Source organism: Python bivittatus, unplaced genomic scaffold, assembly GCF_059951505.1.
Source record: "Python bivittatus isolate LINGU-HERP-01145 unplaced genomic scaffold, Pbiv_v1 ctg000350_np1212, whole genome shotgun sequence".
NCBI lineage: Eukaryota > Metazoa > Chordata > Lepidosauria > Squamata > Pythonidae > Python > Python bivittatus.
The window spans coordinates 39350037-39368895 of NW_028277074.1; the positions used below are offsets into that span (position 1 = coordinate 39350037).

At 37.3% G+C, this 18859-nt stretch overlaps 1 protein-coding gene across 2 annotated transcripts; it reads left to right on the forward strand.

The window, feature by feature from the left end:
* The first annotated feature begins 1020 nt into the window (after nt 1-1020).
* LOC103048767 (arylsulfatase D) lies at nt 1021-18755 on the forward strand. Of its 2 annotated transcripts, XM_088144977.1 has the most exons (10): nt 1021-1131; nt 4772-4921; nt 5877-5998; nt 7855-7977; nt 10976-11399; nt 11493-11629; nt 13049-13183; nt 13796-13958; nt 14758-14879; nt 15536-18755. In XM_088144977.1, exons 1-10 carry the CDS (start codon nt 1085-1087, stop codon nt 15901-15903), a joined length of 1791 nt encoding a protein of 596 aa, XP_088001103.1. In that variant the 5' UTR covers nt 1021-1084; the 3' UTR covers nt 15904-18755. The 2 variants fall into 2 exon arrangements, with proteins under 2 accessions (XP_088001103.1, XP_025024444.2); XM_025168676.2 differs by lacking the exon at nt 1021-1131 and having other exon boundaries at nt 4822-4926.
* Nucleotides 18756-18859: the final 104 nt, after the last annotated feature.

The window sequence follows — 18859 nt, forward strand, 5'->3', positions numbered from 1 at the left end:
AGATCAGTGTTTCTTAACCTTGCAACTATAAGATGTGTGGACTTCAACTCCCAGAATTCCGCAGCCAGAATCCTTGGAGTTGAAGTCCACACATCTTAAAGTTCCCAAGGTTGAGATACACTATTCTAGATAGTTATGGATTGGACTCAGAGATGTAGATTGAATCTAAAAGCCCCACCATAATCAAATCAAATCAAATCAATCTTTATTAAACTCATAGACCAGCATAGGCCCCATAACATAAAGCCTACACTAGCCAAGATTCCCAATATCATGGCTCATACAATGGCCACTTTTTAAAAGACATGCCTCACAATCTAGCAAATACGGGCCATGGCTGTTAGCAAAGTCAGCTCTCACCCTTAAAAACATCCTTTAAATCTGAACATTTGAATTTAATCTAATCTCCTTTTTCGATGATGATGATGATGATGGAATTAAAAGAGAATAATCTATGTACCCTAGCTAAGCACCAGTTTCTTGGTATCAGCATTGAGAAGAAAATAAGGGGACCCTCATTCAGTCAAACCCTTGAATTTATGGTATACCCGTCTGTACCGCTGGAGTGAGGAATCTGATGAGTATAAAATAGGCCTTTGAGTGAAAGAATGTGTGTTTGTGTGTGTGTTGTCCCCAAAGTCTTGCCCTTGCTAAAACACTGTATATTAGACCAGGGTTGTTGCCTTTTTTTTATGCCTCAGGACCTAACGTGCACTTCTGACAACCCGAAAGGCCTTACTTCTGGGTAGGTATATCTAGGGCAGTGTTGTCCAAACTTGGCCACTTTAAGATGAGTGGACTTCAACTCCCAGAATTCCCCAGCCAGCATGGCTGGCTGGGGAATTCTGGGAGTTGAAGTCCACCCGTCTTAAAGTTGCTGAGGTTGAGGAACCCTGTATTAGACTACTGGATCAGTGAAAAGAGCTGAGTCTACGCTTTTGCTGAAGAGTGAAACTTTCCCTCGGTCCCTTAGCAAACCTTCCTAGCTGGAGTTTACGCCCTCGGGAGGCTCGTCCAGATTCTAAAGTTCTCGAAAGGTGGACAAGAGCTCTTGTTTTCTTCCGGGAAGGCGCAGGATTTGAACATGGGGATCGCGGAGCATGTGGTGGGACGCTTATTTCCGTCTAAAAGGTGTGCTTTATTCCAGGCTTCCTCAGAACTTCACCATTGGTGTTTCTTTCTCTCTATATTTCTCTTTCCACGTTTTTTATAGGCAGCCTTTAGCACAATAAGCTCTCGCCGCAGAAGTTTAGCTAGCTGTTTCGTAACGCGCTGGATTAGGGACAGGAAAAAAAAACCTGAATATTTGCTTGCTTGCTTTCCTCCTCCTCCTCCTCCTCCTCAAACCTCTCTTAGTGGAAACCCTAGATCAGTGTTGTCCAAACTTGGCCACTTTAAGATGAGTGGACTTCAACTCCCAGAATTCCCCAGCCAGCCATGCTGGCTGGGGAATTCTGGGAGTTGAAGTCCACTCATCTTAAAGTGGCCAAGTTTGGACAACACTGCCCTAGATATACCTACCCAGAAGTAAGGCCTTTTGGGTTGTCAGAAGTGCACGTTAGGTCCTGAGGCATAAAAAAAAGGCCACAACACAAATCTCTTGTTTCCAACACTTTACAATAGTTTGGTTTTTTAAATTGACTACGTTTTGTAACTTTTAGTTAAAAATGGCTGATTGTTCTGTTTGGAAAGAGAAGAAAAACAAAACAAAAGATCTGAAAAGGATTGAAATATGATTACTTCCCCCATTCCTCTGCTCCTATTGGCAGTCCGGTGCATGCCACAATAAAGCAGCAGTTTGGAGGGGAGGCGGCGTTCCCTATCAATGTTTCATCATATTAAATAAAGGTTCATTTACATATGTTTTCCTGCTCAGGTTTGGGTTAAAAAGCCATAAAGGTGATGTAAAATGTGGGTGAGAAAGAAAGAAAGAAAACAGGCTTGTTTATTTGCAGCAATACTGTGCACAGTTATGATTCTTGCTTAAGTGTATTCATTTTACTATGGAATACAGTAAAAATCAATGTTCAGGGTTTGTTTAGGATTTGTTCCTAACTAGAACTGTTGAACTAGTTACGGTTTTAATTTGATATCCCCTCCCACTCCTTGCTTGCTTGCTGGACACATCCTCATCGAATATGATTACCAGTTATTTGGAGGTAGCTGGAATATTTAAATTGAAATAAATGAACAGAGAATTTCTGTTGGAATGTGATACGCATGTAGAGACATGTCTTCATTATGCTGTAGACATCTGGCCTGCAGAGCAATTTGGTATGCTCAGTTTGTAGAACCACTTGCAGAAGCCCTTATCAGACCCACCCTTACATACTATCAGTCTTTTCAGATTTTGCCTTGTGAATAGATGCAAACATTTAAAGCAAGTAGATGCAGCTTACTAGAGATGGACATACAAGCCTTGTGCAGAGCATATTATCCATAGAATTTTCCAATGCAAGAATTTAAACTACAGCATTGGTAACTTATGACGGCCTAGTTTCTACTACAGTCACTTCCTTCCTTTTGCTGAAGTCCATTGTTTGTGCATCCTGGGACAATATTGAACAGGGTTTGATCATCTTTTGTGTGACATGTTTTCAGACATTTGAAGAATCCCATTATACTTCCCCAGTCTTCCCAAGAGTAAACATGGCCAATTCCTTCAATTTATCTTCTTACAATTTAGTTTCTAGCTCTTTCTTGTCTTTTTTCAACACAGTTCAAGTTTCTCTGAGTCCTTCTTAAAATGTGGTGCCCAGATGAACACAGTACTTGAGGTGAAATCCAATCAAAGCAAAATAAATTGGAACTATTACAGGTAGTCCTCACTTAAAGGTGGCAGTTGAGATGAGGAATTCTGTCATTAAGGTACGTGGTAGTAAAGTGTGATGTCACATGACCGTGCAACTTGCAATGGATTTCTGGCAGTTCCAGTTGCCTTTGTTAAGCAACTCCTGCGCGGTCATTAGGCACAACATCACATGATTGCCATTTGCGACCTCCTGCCGGCTTCCCCATTGATTTGGCTTGTTGGAAACCAGCAGTGAAGTTTGCAAATGGCGATCGCCTGACCACAGGATACGGCGACATTGTAATTGCAAGCTGGGCACCAAGTACCCAAATCACAATCATGTGACCATGGGAATGCTGTGACGGCTGCAACTACAAGGGCCGGTCACAAGTCTCCTTGTTCAGCATCATCATTATTTCAAACAGTTGCTGAATGAGGGGTTGCTGCGTGAGAACTACCTGTATTGCAATTTGGAAACTTCAAGTTGATACAACTTAAAGTTTCATTTTTGTACCCACAGCATACACCTGACTCATTTTATGATCAACTATTCCAGAATCTTTTTCAAAAGTAGTATTATTAAGCTAGGTATTCTGCATCCTATTTTTTTTTTTCATTTCCTAAATAACACTGCATTTGTCTCTGTTAAGTTTCATTTTGTTTCTTTCAGCCTGTTTCTCTAAAATATCAAGATTGCTTTGAATTTTAATTCTGTCTTCTAGAGTATTAGCTATCCCACCCAATTTTGTATCATCTGAAAACTGATAAGCATTCTGTCCACTCTTCATCCAGGTCATGAATAAAAAATATTAAAGAGCAGGGGATACAGGGTTGAATCTCAGAGCATCCCATTTTCAGTTTGATGGGCAAATATTAATGAGCGCAGTTTCCAAGCCAATTTTGTATCCACTTAATTGTCATCCCTTCCAACCCCACATCATTGACTTATTAAGCAGAATGTCATGGGGTTGCTGAAGTCAAGTTATATTATGTTTACCGCATTCCCACAATCTTTTAAGGAAATTACCTAACCCCCACAAGACATAAAGTTAATCTGACAAGTCCATGTTGCCTTCTGGTAGTTACTACACTATTTTTAAGGTGCTTACAGATCAGTCTTGAGCTAGAATCTTCCTAGGTATCAGTGTCAGATCAGCTGATCTATACGTTTACCCCTGTTTGAAGATAGGAACAAGATTTGCTGTTCTCTAGTCATCTTTAACTTCACCAGTTCTCCAAGATTGCTCAAATTCAACACATAAAAGTTCTTTCCATACTCTAGGACAGTGCTGTCCAAACTTGGCCACTTTAAGATGAGTGGACTTCATGGCTGGCTGGGGAATTCTGGGAGTTGAAGTCCACTCATCTTAAAGTGGCCAAGTTTGGACAACACTGCTCTAGGATAAAGTGGTGGGGGGTGGGTGTTAATCACATTGCATTGGTTGGCCTCCCTTGCTTTCAAACTTCTTCATCCATGCTTTAAGGGATGCCTATTGTGCTGAGGCTGTGGAAAGTTTTACGTTGCATTGTGATGTAAAACCATGATGAATCTAATCAAAATAAGCAAAAATTAGAGAGAGAAAAATAAAGTTAAAGTGAACAAGCACATGGACCTTGCTTGTTTGACAAACATTCATGTTGCTAAAAGTCAGTTATAAAAATATTACAAAATTAATTTGATCCTAAATATGGGCACCTTACTGTATTTCAGATACACAAAATATTTCAAAAGAATTATATGGTTTTTAATAAAGTATTATCTGCAAATGCAAGGATCCAGTATTTATCATCTGTTATCTTGAAACTGTCATTCTAGCTATCACCTAATAGTACTAATCAGTTATAATAAATTTTAGTTTGCCAAAAACTAAATTCTCATGTTACTTACTCTCTAGAGTGTGTGTGTGTGTGTGTGCATGTGTGTCTATCTTGACATCTTCTTACAAATATTAATCACTGTTTCCTTAATTTTGGTTTCAGAATCTATCTAGTGACCCTGTTGGCTTTACTTATATTGCTTCATACCTGTAGAGTGAATGCAGCTCTTGATTCTAAGCCGAATATCGTTTTGATGTTGGCTGATGATCTTGGAATTGGAGATATAGGCTGTTATGGTAACAGTACTATCAAGTAAGGTATTCTCAGATTACTTTTATATTATTTTAAAGCTGGTTAAACAGTTTGGCAGTGTGTTTTATTGTATACCACCCAGAGTCACTTCAGGTGAGATGGGTGGCCATATAAATTTAACAAACAAACAACTTTGGCAATTCTATCTAGATATTTTATTTTACTTGTATCTACTGGATCACATGAAGTCAAAAACAAATAATGTTATGACTTAGCAAGATGTATAGCCCAGTCTTTAAAATCTCCCTTGAAACACTGTCTTTAGGAAATGTAAAAAAAAAAAAAAAGGGTTGTTTTTAATCTGTAATTTTAGGGCAAATCTAGAACAGTTTCAGGCCATTTTTTATGTGCTCTGACTTAGGGCCTTCCTTGAATGGTAGGAGATGAAAGCAATTTGGAGCAGACACTCACCAAAGTGGAACAGTATTCTTCTACTCTTTTTTATTTTCTTTTGTATTGCTTTTTTCCTCCGTTGTCCTTAATAGGCTGATGTTATTTGTTTTAGTCTTGAGAACAAGCATACTCTGGATCTTTCCAACCAACCCCCTCCCCCAATACATTTTTCCCCTCTTTCTGCCCTCAGAGCTGTGAATGGTGATGCAGGTAGATGCTGCCATATGGAGAATGTTTCCAAGGGCAGTGTGCTTCTTCAGCCATAGACTTTGCACTCCATAAGAGGAGAAATCTATGCTATACCTTAGAGACCCTTCCTTCCCAAGGAATATATATGTGATGTCTTTAAGATTTAGACAGCAGAAGTATAGATATTTTAATCTAGCAATCAGTGGACCAACCCCACATAGATAGACACAGTTTCCAAGAGCCAGAAGCAGCTCTGTGTATGGTTGAAAGTACATTATGATAGGGTTGGTAATTCATTGTTTTTACTTCTTTTTCTACTGCTAGTTCCTTCTTAGCTACCTACTTAAATTAACATTTCATACTTTTATTGTAGGACCCCTAACATCGACCAGCTAGCTAAGGAAGGAGTGAAACTTACTCAGCATATTGCAGCAGCCTCACTTTGTACCCCCAGCAGAACAGCTTTTCTGACTGGCAGATACCCCATCAGATCAGGTAGGCTGTTTTTGGAACACAGAGTTGGATGAATAAAATCACATAAACCAAAAGATGGTAAAGGATTTAAGGAACGGGGCTACCATAACCTTTCCATAACTGGGAAAATGAATGGTATTTGATGCATAAGGACTAAGATAACAACATTGATACTTGCAGACACTATGAGGGAGAACATCCTTTAATGTTCATTAATGTCCTTGCTGGTAGAATGCATTCCTAAGAAAACCCTGCCTGGCAACATTCCTAAAATCTTTAGGGAGCCTAGCCTTTTAAAATAATTTCATTCAGCCTCTAAAATGTTAATCCTTGCAATGTGGTGCGGCTTTTGCATGATTATTTTAGTTCTGTGGCATGTATTTCTTTGGCTGTCTCTTACATGGTCCTTTGGGTACCCTGATCTTCAATTCTCAATTATTGTTAAGGTCAAAAGTATATTGGTTCAGCAATAAACCACCAGCCAATGCAAGTGATAATATAATTTAGAGCCATTCATAATTTAAGTTACGCAGTGCTGTGATCTGCCACTACGCTACATATTGCATATGCCTAGTACGTATGCAGTCTTAGACATCTGCTCATTAATAGAAAAAGGAATGTAAAGAATGCAAGTTTTAAGAAGTTAATAGCTGCTATTGTCACTGATTTCTGCTTTTCTACAGCAGTCAACGTATTTTATTGTACTGGGCAGATCAGGGGAGGGGTAGGAGGAGCTGGGAGTGGAAATATAGGATCTTTCTCTCTTTCTCAGCTTCAAGTGACCCCTGTCTTGTCCAAATAATTGGATTATGGTGAAAATGTGACCATAAGGATCTGGTGCTAGTGAATGGGTGCCAGCCAGCCCACACTTCCTATGATTCCTTCTTCTCCTCATTTCTTGTAAAGGAATTTAGAGACAGCCTAAGGGAAGTTATGAAAGAACCATTGAGGAGGGACTTGAACAAGTGATTACACAGTCCAGAGATTGAAGGCAAATGTGAGAAAGAAACTCAAAATAATCCCACCTTGATTTTGTTTAGTAGAAAATGGGATCAGAAAGTAACTTGGACTTTCAAGATTCCTACACGGGGGATTGGACTTGGTATTTAAATAGGTCCTTTTAACTGTGATTTTATAGTCCATCTATATGCAGTTTTTCTTTCTCCTTGACTGTACCTTTTACCTAGCATTCCTTCCAAGAACATCTCCATCAATTTTCACCAGAGGCAATAGGATTATAATTCCCTAATTTGTAAACCAGCGTGGGCATTAGCTGGGGTCTGTTCATTTTGGTTGACAACTCTGGGAGTTATTGTCCTAATTAATCTGAAAGATGCCAGCATGGAGAAGGTTGGTCTACTGATTTTGCAGTCTGATCTAAGATTTGTGTTCCATCTGGATCACTTGTAATAATTTGCAAATGTTATAGGATGTGTTTTTCCCCCATACACCAATTATACATAACAGATATTGAGAAAAAACAATGCAAATACTGTACTTGTACTTTGTTCTCAGTAACTGATAAATCCCACGCAAATTTACTGTTTCGCCTCCACATGTTGCTGCAGTCAGTAGAGTGAACAAAGCATAAATATCATGAAGACATTCAACATTTAACATTTCAGATTTCCACTTTTATTTTAAAGGGCAACCATATCTTATGCTTTCCCATCTTGGTGTGCTTTGAGCTTCTGCTTATTACAGAGTATAATATATGCAGAAGCCCTGAGTAAATGGGGAGTTCCATGAGTACATTCGCCCACTGAATTTGTAAAGCTGGATATACAGTATGTGTATTTTATCGGGATTTGGCCTCATTAGGAAATGGCAACACCGTTCTGTGACAGGTTACAGGGAAAAGGAATTTGTCTTTGCAGGCATGGCTTCAACAAATGCCTATCGGGCTCTGCAGTGGAATGCTGGATCAGGAGGATTGCCACGCAATGAGACGACTTTTGCCAAGGTGTTGCATCAGCAAGGCTATGCCACGGGCCTTATAGGTTTGTAGAAAGTTACTAATCTCTATACTGAAGATCTGGGTACAAAAACAAATACTAAGCCTTAGATGCAGAATCTGTGCATCAGATAAAACATTACTGTATCAGGAAATGCAAATATTTCTCCACGCCTACCTTTATTTATTTATTTTTTCATTCGAAGACCTACAGAATAGAGGAGTCTTTAATATAATGTGGTGGGCCTAGTCCAATTATCTCATGAGATTCAGGAGAGTAGCTCACGGAATGTATTTGTTTGAAGAGTCTAGCATATGTCACAGTAAAAGCTGAGGCTTTGTTCAATTATTTTTAGAGATTATGGTAAGATTAAAAATGTGCCACTTTCTGCACGTGTGGTTATATTTCTGCTGTGACACTATTTCTTCAAAAGATCTTTGTTTGGATTGGAACATAAGGTGTGAAAAAAGGGAAAGTGAATAAACAAGTACATTTACATCTGCAGACATAGTATAGTGTTACCTAACTAGGAATGGATTTTTCATATGGGAAGATAAGTTCAGTTATGAATTTCTGGTATACATCGTTCTTTGAGTCTCCAGTTATCAGTTTTCAGAGACACAGAAAGAAAAAGGGAGAGAGAGAGAGAGATTACAGTTAAGGTACATGTAAAACACAGTTTTATTAGTCTTGACATCTGATTATTTTTTACGTTCTACAAGGGTTAAATAAAAGTAATGTCTCCAAAGTTATAAATCATCAACAATTGGCAATATTGATACACTGGATGCTCTGATGTGTTTGTTTGCATATGTTCTTTTATTTTACTTGGCAAGACATTACTGTGAAAAAAGGTTCTGTTGCTATTGTTTGTGTAGTAAAAGCCTACAGTGAGTACTCAGTGTATTTTAAGTAATGCAGCACGATTAAATTTTTGACTGCCAAAGGAGTCCCTTCAAATGAAATTCACCACTGAATACAGGTTATTTTTGGTGATGACTGTGTTGACATAAGTACTGTGAATCACTGGGCCAAAAAATACAAAGGTGGTAGATTAGAGACAGCTGATATGTGTGATCAAGAGCAAAGATGACCTGTGATAGCAGCTGATGAATTTCATATGCAAAAAGTAGATGAACTGTTTAAGGATAATTAGGGGATCATGCAAAGGGGAATTGCTGCCAAGCTTGGCATTTCATAGGAACCTGTGGGCCACATTATTGATGTTCCTCAATATTGGGAGGATTGTACAAGATGGGTTCCAAGGGGTTCAATATGCCACTGGAAAAGATGAAAGCCTCAAGAGTTGAAATTTGCTAGCAATTCTTGTCATTAGAATAAAATGAGGAATTTTTCAGCCAATGAAACATGGAATCATCATTATGACCCAGAAATGAAGCTTCAATCCATAGAATATCATCACAAAACGTCATCTGCAAAAAAAAAAATCAAAACACAGGTTTCAGCAAGAAAATTCACGGGTACAGTTTTTTGGGATACAGATGGTGTTATTCACATAGATTTCCTTAAACATTGCCCTACTGTCAACTGAAAACACTACATTGTAATGCTCAAAACTCACAACTTCATCCCTCCTAACATTCAAGTGTTGTGGCTGAAGTTCCATGAAATTCCAATAAGTATGTCTCTACATATTTTCTTGTTAATTTTTTGGTTCTGAAAAGAAATTCTTACCCAAACTAACATATGCCGACATTCCTTTAATAGCTTCAGATGTTCCCACCTTCTTTAGAAGTTATGGGAGTTCTGCATTTATTCAATCACTCCTGATAAACCTTGATTTGTGGTTTTCTGGATATTTGCAAATATTCCTTCCTTATCCCTGTACCCATCTTCTTTGTATAATTGTAATGCAATAGGCTATTATTCTTTTTATAAATAGGTCTCTTCAGAACTTTTATTAAAACAAACGATTTGTTATTTGAGCACCTCTATGAGGTAGAAGTATCCATACCTGCTGTCTGCAAATTATATCTATTTAATTTAAGACCTGTAAAAACTTTGTTTCAAACTATTAATGTAGTTTTTCCTCTCTGAAACAGATGAGTATTGTGATGAATTGTATGTTTGCTTCCATAAAACTTGCATGAACTTCTGGGTCCAAACACCTTAATGATCTAAGTTAGCATAAGGCAAGATGTACATAATTCCATTGACTACTCTGCAGCAGAGTAATAGAATAACATAACTGGCCAGAAGCATAGTGGTAAGACAACTTCAAGTTTCACATGTATGGATATGAGCATTGTAAGGAACAAGCCTAAATTCTACAATTTAGTCATTTAGGCATGCTCATGTTTCAACAAAAATAGAGAAAAAAGAGACACAGGGACAGACAGAGAAAGAGAACAGATGTAGTTTCTTATGTATTTTAGAGAAGCTTTTATCAGAGGATAAAAATAGATGTGTATGGAACGATACCAATCCAAATTAAATTGATTAATGCACAAATGTGTAATGATAATTACATTTTTTCTTCTGGTGGCATAGTAATACGAGATATTTTGTAAGAGGGTTTGTTAAATCCTAACAAAATTCTGAGGAATTAAAAGAAACTGCCTGGTAACTGATTTAAATTTGGAATTAATCTAAAATCATTAGATTTCACATTGGCTGTTATTTGACATAGAACTCCTAAAAGTATATATCCTCTCAAGTCTTGTCAGTCTTGACTTTATATTCATGTTCTCCTCATAAGCACGAGTATATCCTTTAGAAGTGGACAGTGGAAGGCATTCACTCTTAGTTGTATCTGTGAACCACAGGATCATCAAATTTCCCGATAGTTTCCAATATACTTTCTTTGTAAAAAGTTATATAAAAAGTAACACAGTAGGTTTAGATTATTGTTAAAGAATAATAGGGAAGTAATTTGTTCAAGAGCATAGTCTCTGTCTTTTTTAATTTAGCCCTGATTTAAATGGAGTTGGGGAACATTTTTGGAGTACTGTGTTCTGAGTTTCTCCAAAAGTATGGTGAAAATAAATTCAGACTAAGTAATACTTTTTACTTTGTTTTTCAGGGAAATGGCATCAAGGCGTAAACTGTGATACTATCAATGATTATTGCCACCATCCTTTGAATCATGGCTTTGATTATTTTTATGGCATGCCCTTCACACTTCTCAACAACTGTCAGGACAACAAACCTCCAGAACTTGATAGAGCCTTTCAGGCTAAGCTGTGGTTTTATACTCAACTCATTGCCTTTGCAGTATTCACGTTTCTCATTGGAAAAATGAGTGGGTTGGTGTCCATTCCTTGGAAAGTGGTCATCTTCTTTGCTTTGTTTGATTTCCTATTTTTTGCTTCCTGGTACTCCAGCTATGGCTTTGTGAAATACTGGAACTGTATCTTGATGCGCAATTACAACATTACTGAACAACCTATGAAATTGGAAAGAACAACTTTTCTTTTACTAAAGGAAGCACTTTCATTTATTCAGAGGTAATAAATAGATCTGCTGAAATATCAAACATGAAAAGTATTGAAAGTTAATAAATGGAACCTAAATGTGATCATTTTATTTGTTTCTTTAAGCAAGAAACACAAGCCATTTCTCCTGTTTGTTTCATTTCTGCATGTCCATACACCTCTGTTCACAACTGAAAAATTTCTTGGAAAAAGCAAACATGGTCTGTATGGAGACCATGTAGAAGAACTGGACTGGTTAGTAGGTGAGTTGCTTCTCTTGCTATAGAACAGAGTTAAACCATTCTCAAGAAGGATTGCAATATGGTTAATCTACCATAACATAGTTGTCTACCCTTTGGTTATCTCCTTTTTTGGACAGCAATATTGTCCAGAATTCTTAACTTATTTCTGAACAGTTAGAAGAAAAAGTAAATAACTGGAAGTGGGCTGCCCTTTTTGTGGTTCGGAGGTGGGATTGTGTCATTTTATATACTTAAATTTTACAGTGTACTTGGGTGTGTTATAATGTTCTGTCTCAGTCCTGCAGTTTGTTTCTTTCCTAATGGAATAGAAATGTCCTCTTAAGGTTGTGGGCAGGATAGAAAGTTTCCTGAATAGTACCACATACAAGAAGGTGAATGCTGCTATTACAATCTAGACTTCGTTCATCTGTTCTGCTTCAGTTGTGTGCACGTCTAATGAGTAATCAACCTCTTAAACACACACACACTGTGCATACTGTATATAGATTGAATCTAGTCTAAGAAGCATCATATGAATAGGTAGCCAAGATTTCTGCAGCGTTTTACTGGCCAGATGAGGTGTGATCATTTCCTCAAGCTAGGTCTCCAGTTGCATCGAAGCAGAGCACAAACATGACAGGCTTAATTCTTCCTTAACTGTACCTATGTTAAATGTAGTAATTCCCCCCGTGTTATGACACCATCTAACACAGCCTCAAGGGTTATAAAAATCTATTAGGCTTTGTCACGCATGACCTTAGAGAAGAGTTGGGTGACTAGGAACAGTTTCACAGTGGACTGTCAGACTTCACTCCAAACCTATCGCAATACATCTCTACCCAACTATGCATTCAGTAGCTACCTGCAGAAGATATTGCACAGCTAGATCAGGGACATTTCAGATCCAGGGTTTCATTCCTAGGCTTTTTTCTCCCATATTTTAAAATCAACAGATTCCTGGCTGCTGGATTCTCAACTTTGAAGATTGACATCTGTTCTGTGTTTCGTCTGGCCTTAGCCTGATGTTTGCCAGCTTCAAGGCTTACAAGAACAGTTATGTGATCAGAAGACAGTTTCACACAGGGAGGGATTTTCTGATTACTGATAATTTCTCTCTGCAATGGCCATCTCCTGTGTTCTATCAAATGTTATCCAAAGGTCCCATAGGAGCAGTATTTGATAGATCCTTTGAGCTTCAGAAAAAGGAAAGTGTTTCATGATTGGAATTCACAAATAATGTTTAGGATCTAAGATAAAGATGGCAATTTTACATGATTGTTTTGAGGAAATAATGTGTGAGTTCAGGGAAGTATGGCGAGCACTATGAATATTTAAAACATTACTTTTGTTATTCTTTGAATATTTCTTAGTCAATTATAAGAATAACAAAATTCTGTATAATTGTATATAAGGTGGATCTTTTTTTCTTTCTCCATGCAGGTCAGATTCTTAATGCTATTGATAAGGAAGGCTTGCGAAATAGCACTTTTATCTACTTTGCTTCAGACCATGGAGGCCACCTGGAAGGTCAAGAAGGAACAATACAGCTTGGGGGTTGGAATGGCATCTATAAAGGTGAATAATGCGGTAAAATGGTCAGTCTGCCTGGCTAGAATTTTGGAAGTCATTCTTCTTCTGGCTGTATTCCAGGAGCAGGTACATAAGTATACCCAATGATGTACAAAGTACACATTTATTGTTTTATTTATAGCCTGTGTAGATAGGCCTCAAGAAGCTATTAATTATTTGGCAAACTATTTACATGAACTGTATCTGCTGACTTTTAGCATAATAGATACTATAAGCATGAATGTTTAAAATATAAGAGTAAAAAGTGATTCAAATTGTAACGGAAACTCAGATGAAGCTGACCATTTGGAAGTATAATTATTTGTTTCCACTGATTTTCAGACACTTCAGCTCAAGTGAGTTGTGAATTTTTAAGTTGCCATATTAGTAGCTTACAAAAGTTTCTCTTTCAGTCTCTCACTGAATGGTTGATACTAATCTTTGCAATGTTTGAAGGCGTTTGGGAAGGCTTCTTCTTTCCAGGCAACAATTCTAATACTTGATCTCCAGAATGAGATCAAACACAATTCGCTGTAATTGTATATAAAATTACAAGCCAGTTTGGTATAACTGTCTGTTTCTGCTAATAGCTGCAGTTATCTTGTGTCCATAACTTAGGGGGAAAAGGCATGGGAGGCTGGGAAGGAGGAATCCGTGTTCCAGGCCTGGTTCGGTGGCCAGGAATGTTGCCAGTAAATACCGTTCTTGATGAACCGACAAGCCTCATGGATATTTTTCCCACGGTGATTCATTTGGCTGGAAAAGATGTGCCACAGGACAGGTACAGAGCCTGTATTCTCCCTTTTACCCGGTATACCTAAATTTAAATTGTTTATAAGTGATCCAGCAGGAGGAGGCTAGAATAGTTTCTCTATTAAAGTATACAATATGATCTTATTCTTCTGTTCCTCCTTTGAAATCAATCTGTCTTAATGTGCAGTGTCCAGATATTTTTCCTAAAGTACTACTTTAAAAAAATTGCTCTTTGCCATTTACTGAAATCTCTTAAACCCAGAAACAAAATTTCCAGTCTATCTAATGCATCAACTGGGATTATGAGTGTTACATGGAATGTGACTGTATATGTGTTGTAAGCACCTTCTGCAGTTTTTTTGTAATATTGCTGATATTCTAAAGCTGTTTTCTTTGTGTCTGTACCATTTTGTGCTTTTTGGAAATGTTTATATATTTATGTATTTTAATTAATTATTTGCTCCCCTGCTGAACACTGACACACAGTTTTGTCTACTGCACAACATGTTTCAAGTATTTTTGAAATGGCAAACACTATGAAAATTACTCTTCAGCTTCAAACAATTCTTTGTATTTTTAGGAAAATTCTGTTCAATTTCTTTTAAAAAATTGTTCTTTTAATATTTTCCTTTACAATATAAGATATATATGCACCACCTAAGCAAATATATATATTTATTAATATATATATTAACAACATGCTGAAAAAAATATTGGAAACTAAATTTCTTTCAGGATGTTGTTAACATAGATTTGATCATGTCAGCCTGTTTATAGGATTTAATTTATTTACTGTTTGTTGACTTCTGTTTCCTATATCACTATAGAATAATTGATGGGAGAAATCTTCTGCCTTTATTGCAACAAAAAGTCAAACACTCAGAACATGAATTCCTGTTTCATTACTGCGGGAGTTATTTACATGCAGTACGCTGGCATCAGAAAGATAGTGAGTACAAAGAATTCTCCTGTATTTGAAAATGTCCCTCCATAAATACATACTGTACCTACATACCACCAGTGAATTATTTATTTAGTCACCAATGCAGCAATAATGATTAAATAACTAACTATAGCTAACTAAAATTATTTTACGAAATTTAGGAGGGGGTGGAGTGAATGCAATCAGAATTGTAGACAAAACAAGTCCACTGAGAAACAGGAGGGAAACAAATAAAGCTGGTAATCTTTTATCCTACGAAGTAATTCCTAAGGCTAATGTGTAAATAACTTACTACAACTTTGTACATGAGAAAAATGACCAGAACAAATGTGAAATAATTATCTTATAGGTGGGTTCACATTGTTTTGGCTCTGATTTGTTGAAGAAGCCATGGTTTACACATGACAATGACAGGCTTCATTCAAAAGACTAAAATCAAATCCAAACAAACCATGTTGAGGACTAGTACAACATGTAAACCACATTTGTATCCTGGACAAAGAGCTTTTGCACAGGATATATACAGTATGTGCATGCACATTTTGGGGGGTTGGCAAGGAATTTTAGTTTCAAAATGAAATAAGTCTATATATGCTTCATATCCCATTACCTTCATAAATATTTTAATACTGTATGTTTTATGTTTTGTTTTGTTTCTACAGGTGGTGCTTTATGGAAGGCTCATTATGTGACACCAATATTCTCCCCTAAAGATGCAGGGGGTTGTTATGAAAGAGGAATCTGTCCATGTTCCGGAGAAGGTGTCATCCATCACATTCCTCCTTTGCTGTTTGATCTCTCAAGAGATCCATCAGAGGCCATGCCTTTGTCGGGGGCCACTGAACCTCTGTTTCAGGTAATTCTAAAGAAAATAGATAAGGCTGTGGAGGAGCATCGCAGAACTCTCACGGCTGTCCCACAACAACTCTCTTTCTACAACATCATCTGGAAACCATGGCTTCAGCCATGCTGTGGGACATTTCCATTCTGTTGGTGTGACGAGGAGGATGTTAGTGTCCATTCAAATTAATGTAGACTAGCCTCCAAAAAATCTGTTAAACGAAAATTAACTTTAAAACTGAGAATTTCAGTCAAGATGATGAACTTCTTCAATATGATACTTTTTTTTTCAATTAAGATGGCTTGTTTTGTCTGTCAGACATCCCACAGGACCTTTCAATCTTTTGGGGATAGCAGGTTCTTTTAAAATATTGAGAAAGTGCCGTGGGCAGCATCACAAATTCCAGGAGTATATATTTTACCAAATGGCTACTGTGCCAGAAAAGCTAGTTCACAGAAGGTAAACTGCTGAGATTAAAAAGCAAACAACTCACCCTAATGACAGGGTGAAAGGAATTTGAACCTAGAAGACACAAGTGCTCAATTTTTTTTCTCCAGCGGAACACTCTTTTCACAGAAATGCATACTAGTGGGTGAAAAAGTAACTTGGAAAAGAAAATATACAAGCTGACAAACACATCAAAGATACACCTTCAGTATAAAGCATCTTTCCCACCATCTTCAAGATAAAATTCTGAATTTTGATTTCCAAGCTCCCACCATCTTCTCTTCATCTACAACCACATGAAGCTCAGAGGTATTCATGGGAAATAAATTCAGTTAAAAATCCTCTCTTTCCTTTTAAGAGATCCTAATTGCTGGAGAAGGAAGCAAGCAAGCAAGTAGAGACATATTTAAAAGTGTAAGATGCTTCATAAGGCATCAGTGGAAGAGTTGGGGAGTGCACTGAATCCCAGCACTTGCCAGCTAAATGCATTTAGCTACTCTGTACAGCATAAAAGAGGATATAGCCACAACATCTTAGCCATTAGTCCAGTAATCTCTCTCTCCTTTCTGATCAGATTTTATATTGTGAAGATAGGAAAATTGATGAGCAGTAAGTAAGCATATCTTCATAGATAGAGGTTTATCTTTTATGATAAAAGAAGAGACTTCCTAGCTTGTTGCTTGGTAACTGGCAATTATTCTTTTATAATCCTTGCAAAGAACTAGTAATCCAAAGGGCTAGAAGGAGGTGGAAACATTTGCCTTTCAGCACTCCCACTAAGCTAAAAGCCAAGCTTAAGAAACGCAAGACACAAAGAGAGGAGTCAAAAAACTACTATTGTCTTGCAGCTGCCTGGTCAAAGATATGTTGCACAGTATAGATGGGTGGTTCAAACATTAAAGTTCTGGATTTAAAAAGAGAAATAATTGCCAAGAGGCTTTTCTGATAGAAGAGACTATCTATAGCTGAGGGTTGAACTGTGGAGTTCTTGGGTGCTTGCAGACATTTCATTACCCAACTAAGTAACATCATCAGTGCAAGTTTTCTGTTGTAATTTGCTCCTGTACTTAGTCACTTAAAGCAGAAAGAATTGTAATACTGTATGATATGCCAAGTTTTTAATATAAAGCTTTCCATCCCAAACATTAAAAAAAAAAAGTGAGATGTTAGTGGTGAGATGTACATATGGAAAGATTGCAGGCAGAAAAAAGTACCATGCTGTAAACTGGTAGAGCAAAACAACCTAGATAGTAAAATGCAGGAAATAGAGAAACATCATGCTTAGTTCAAAAGGGCTGTGAAAAGTAGCTGAGTGGGGAGGGGAATGGAAAGTTAACGGGTTTTAATTACCAAATTACATCTGTGTATTCTTCAAACTTTCATTCTCCAAAAAGTGAACTGTGTTACCACCAACTGTAATAGTTGTGTAATTGCTGTTCGTATAAATAGGTAAAAAGTATTTTTTTTTAATCAGCTCTTATCTACAGTTTAACTGAATGCATGTAACTTAGAATGGGATTCAAATATTATTGATATATATTAATATATCAATATAAAAATAATAAAGGTGGGATAAAAATCTATTAAATAAATATTAATGTATGTGGTTATGATTTTAAAGTAATTCTAGTAAGGCAACTGTCATTTTGTGTCCACCTTTACAATATTAATAAATGAAATTTTGCTTTATGATTTCTGAATAACCCCCAATACATTGAATAAAGTAAAGATCATTTTCTTGTAACTTTCATCAGCTACAGGGCTATATAGAAGAATTTAGTAGTAAATCCTATTAAATTTATTTGTTGAAAATATGGACAGTTTCATTTGAAGTGTTGCTGGCTTGAGAATACACACATACACAGATGGCAAAGTTACAATAGAAATACACAAGGATAAAAAGCTAGATTCAGGCAAAAATGAAACATGAATGACAGTTCCTATATATTTCTACCAACCTCTCCGCCTCTGCAGAAATTTGCTTCCATTGTTTTTGTTCTCTTGCCTCTTTAGCAAATTACTTGAGAAAAGAGACCAGCAATGTTAAGCCTTTGGCTTTAGAAGCTGAACTGTACTGAATTGAATTGAATTCAGATGAACTGAAGTGGAAGAAGTACACCGGATAGCACTGGTTGAGCCAGTACAAGCCAGAAAACATTTTTTACACAGAACATGAAAAGGCAGGTAGACATTTGCCTTCCTGATGGGATGGGACAGACGGGATAATGTGTGTTCCTGCCCTGGAGAAATGGTCAGGGGCCTGTATCGTGTTGGGATAAGCTAGTCCTGCAGATCACCCTAACCATCTCAGATCCAGCAGTCAGTGTCATCAACAGTTTGCAGTGGGGGTAAAAAAAAGTTAGGAGGGCCCTGCCACTTTTCACGTGTAAAGGAGGCAGGGCCTTGATCACACTGCTGCAACTGCCATCTTGGCTTTTCTTCTCTGCCCCCCCACCCCATGGGGAGAGAAGTCTGGGGAATTCTGGCTGGTTTGTTTCTTTACAGGTTGAGTTTGTATCTTTGAAGTAGATTGGAAAATAAGAAAATATACTTTAAAAAAAATCCTAAACTTGCTGGATGGATGGATGGAAGGAAGGAAGGAAGGAAGGAAGGATGGATGGATGGATGGATGGATGGATGGATAGATAGATAGATAGATAGATAGATAGATAGATAGATAGATAGATAGATAGATAGA

Excerpts from the sequence above, each read along its gene's own strand:
- LOC103048767 (XM_088144977.1), top strand. The coding sequence starts at position 1,085 with ATGGGGATCGCGGAGCATGTGGTGGGACGCTTATTTCCGTCTAAAAG. Across the intron at positions 5,999-7,854 it reads CAGATACCCCATCAGATCAG|GCATGGCTTCAACAAATGCC; the intron begins GTAGGCTGTTTT and ends TTGTCTTTGCAG. Across the intron at positions 11,400-11,492 it reads GCACTTTCATTTATTCAGAG|CAAGAAACACAAGCCATTTC; the intron begins GTAATAAATAGA and ends TGTTTCTTTAAG.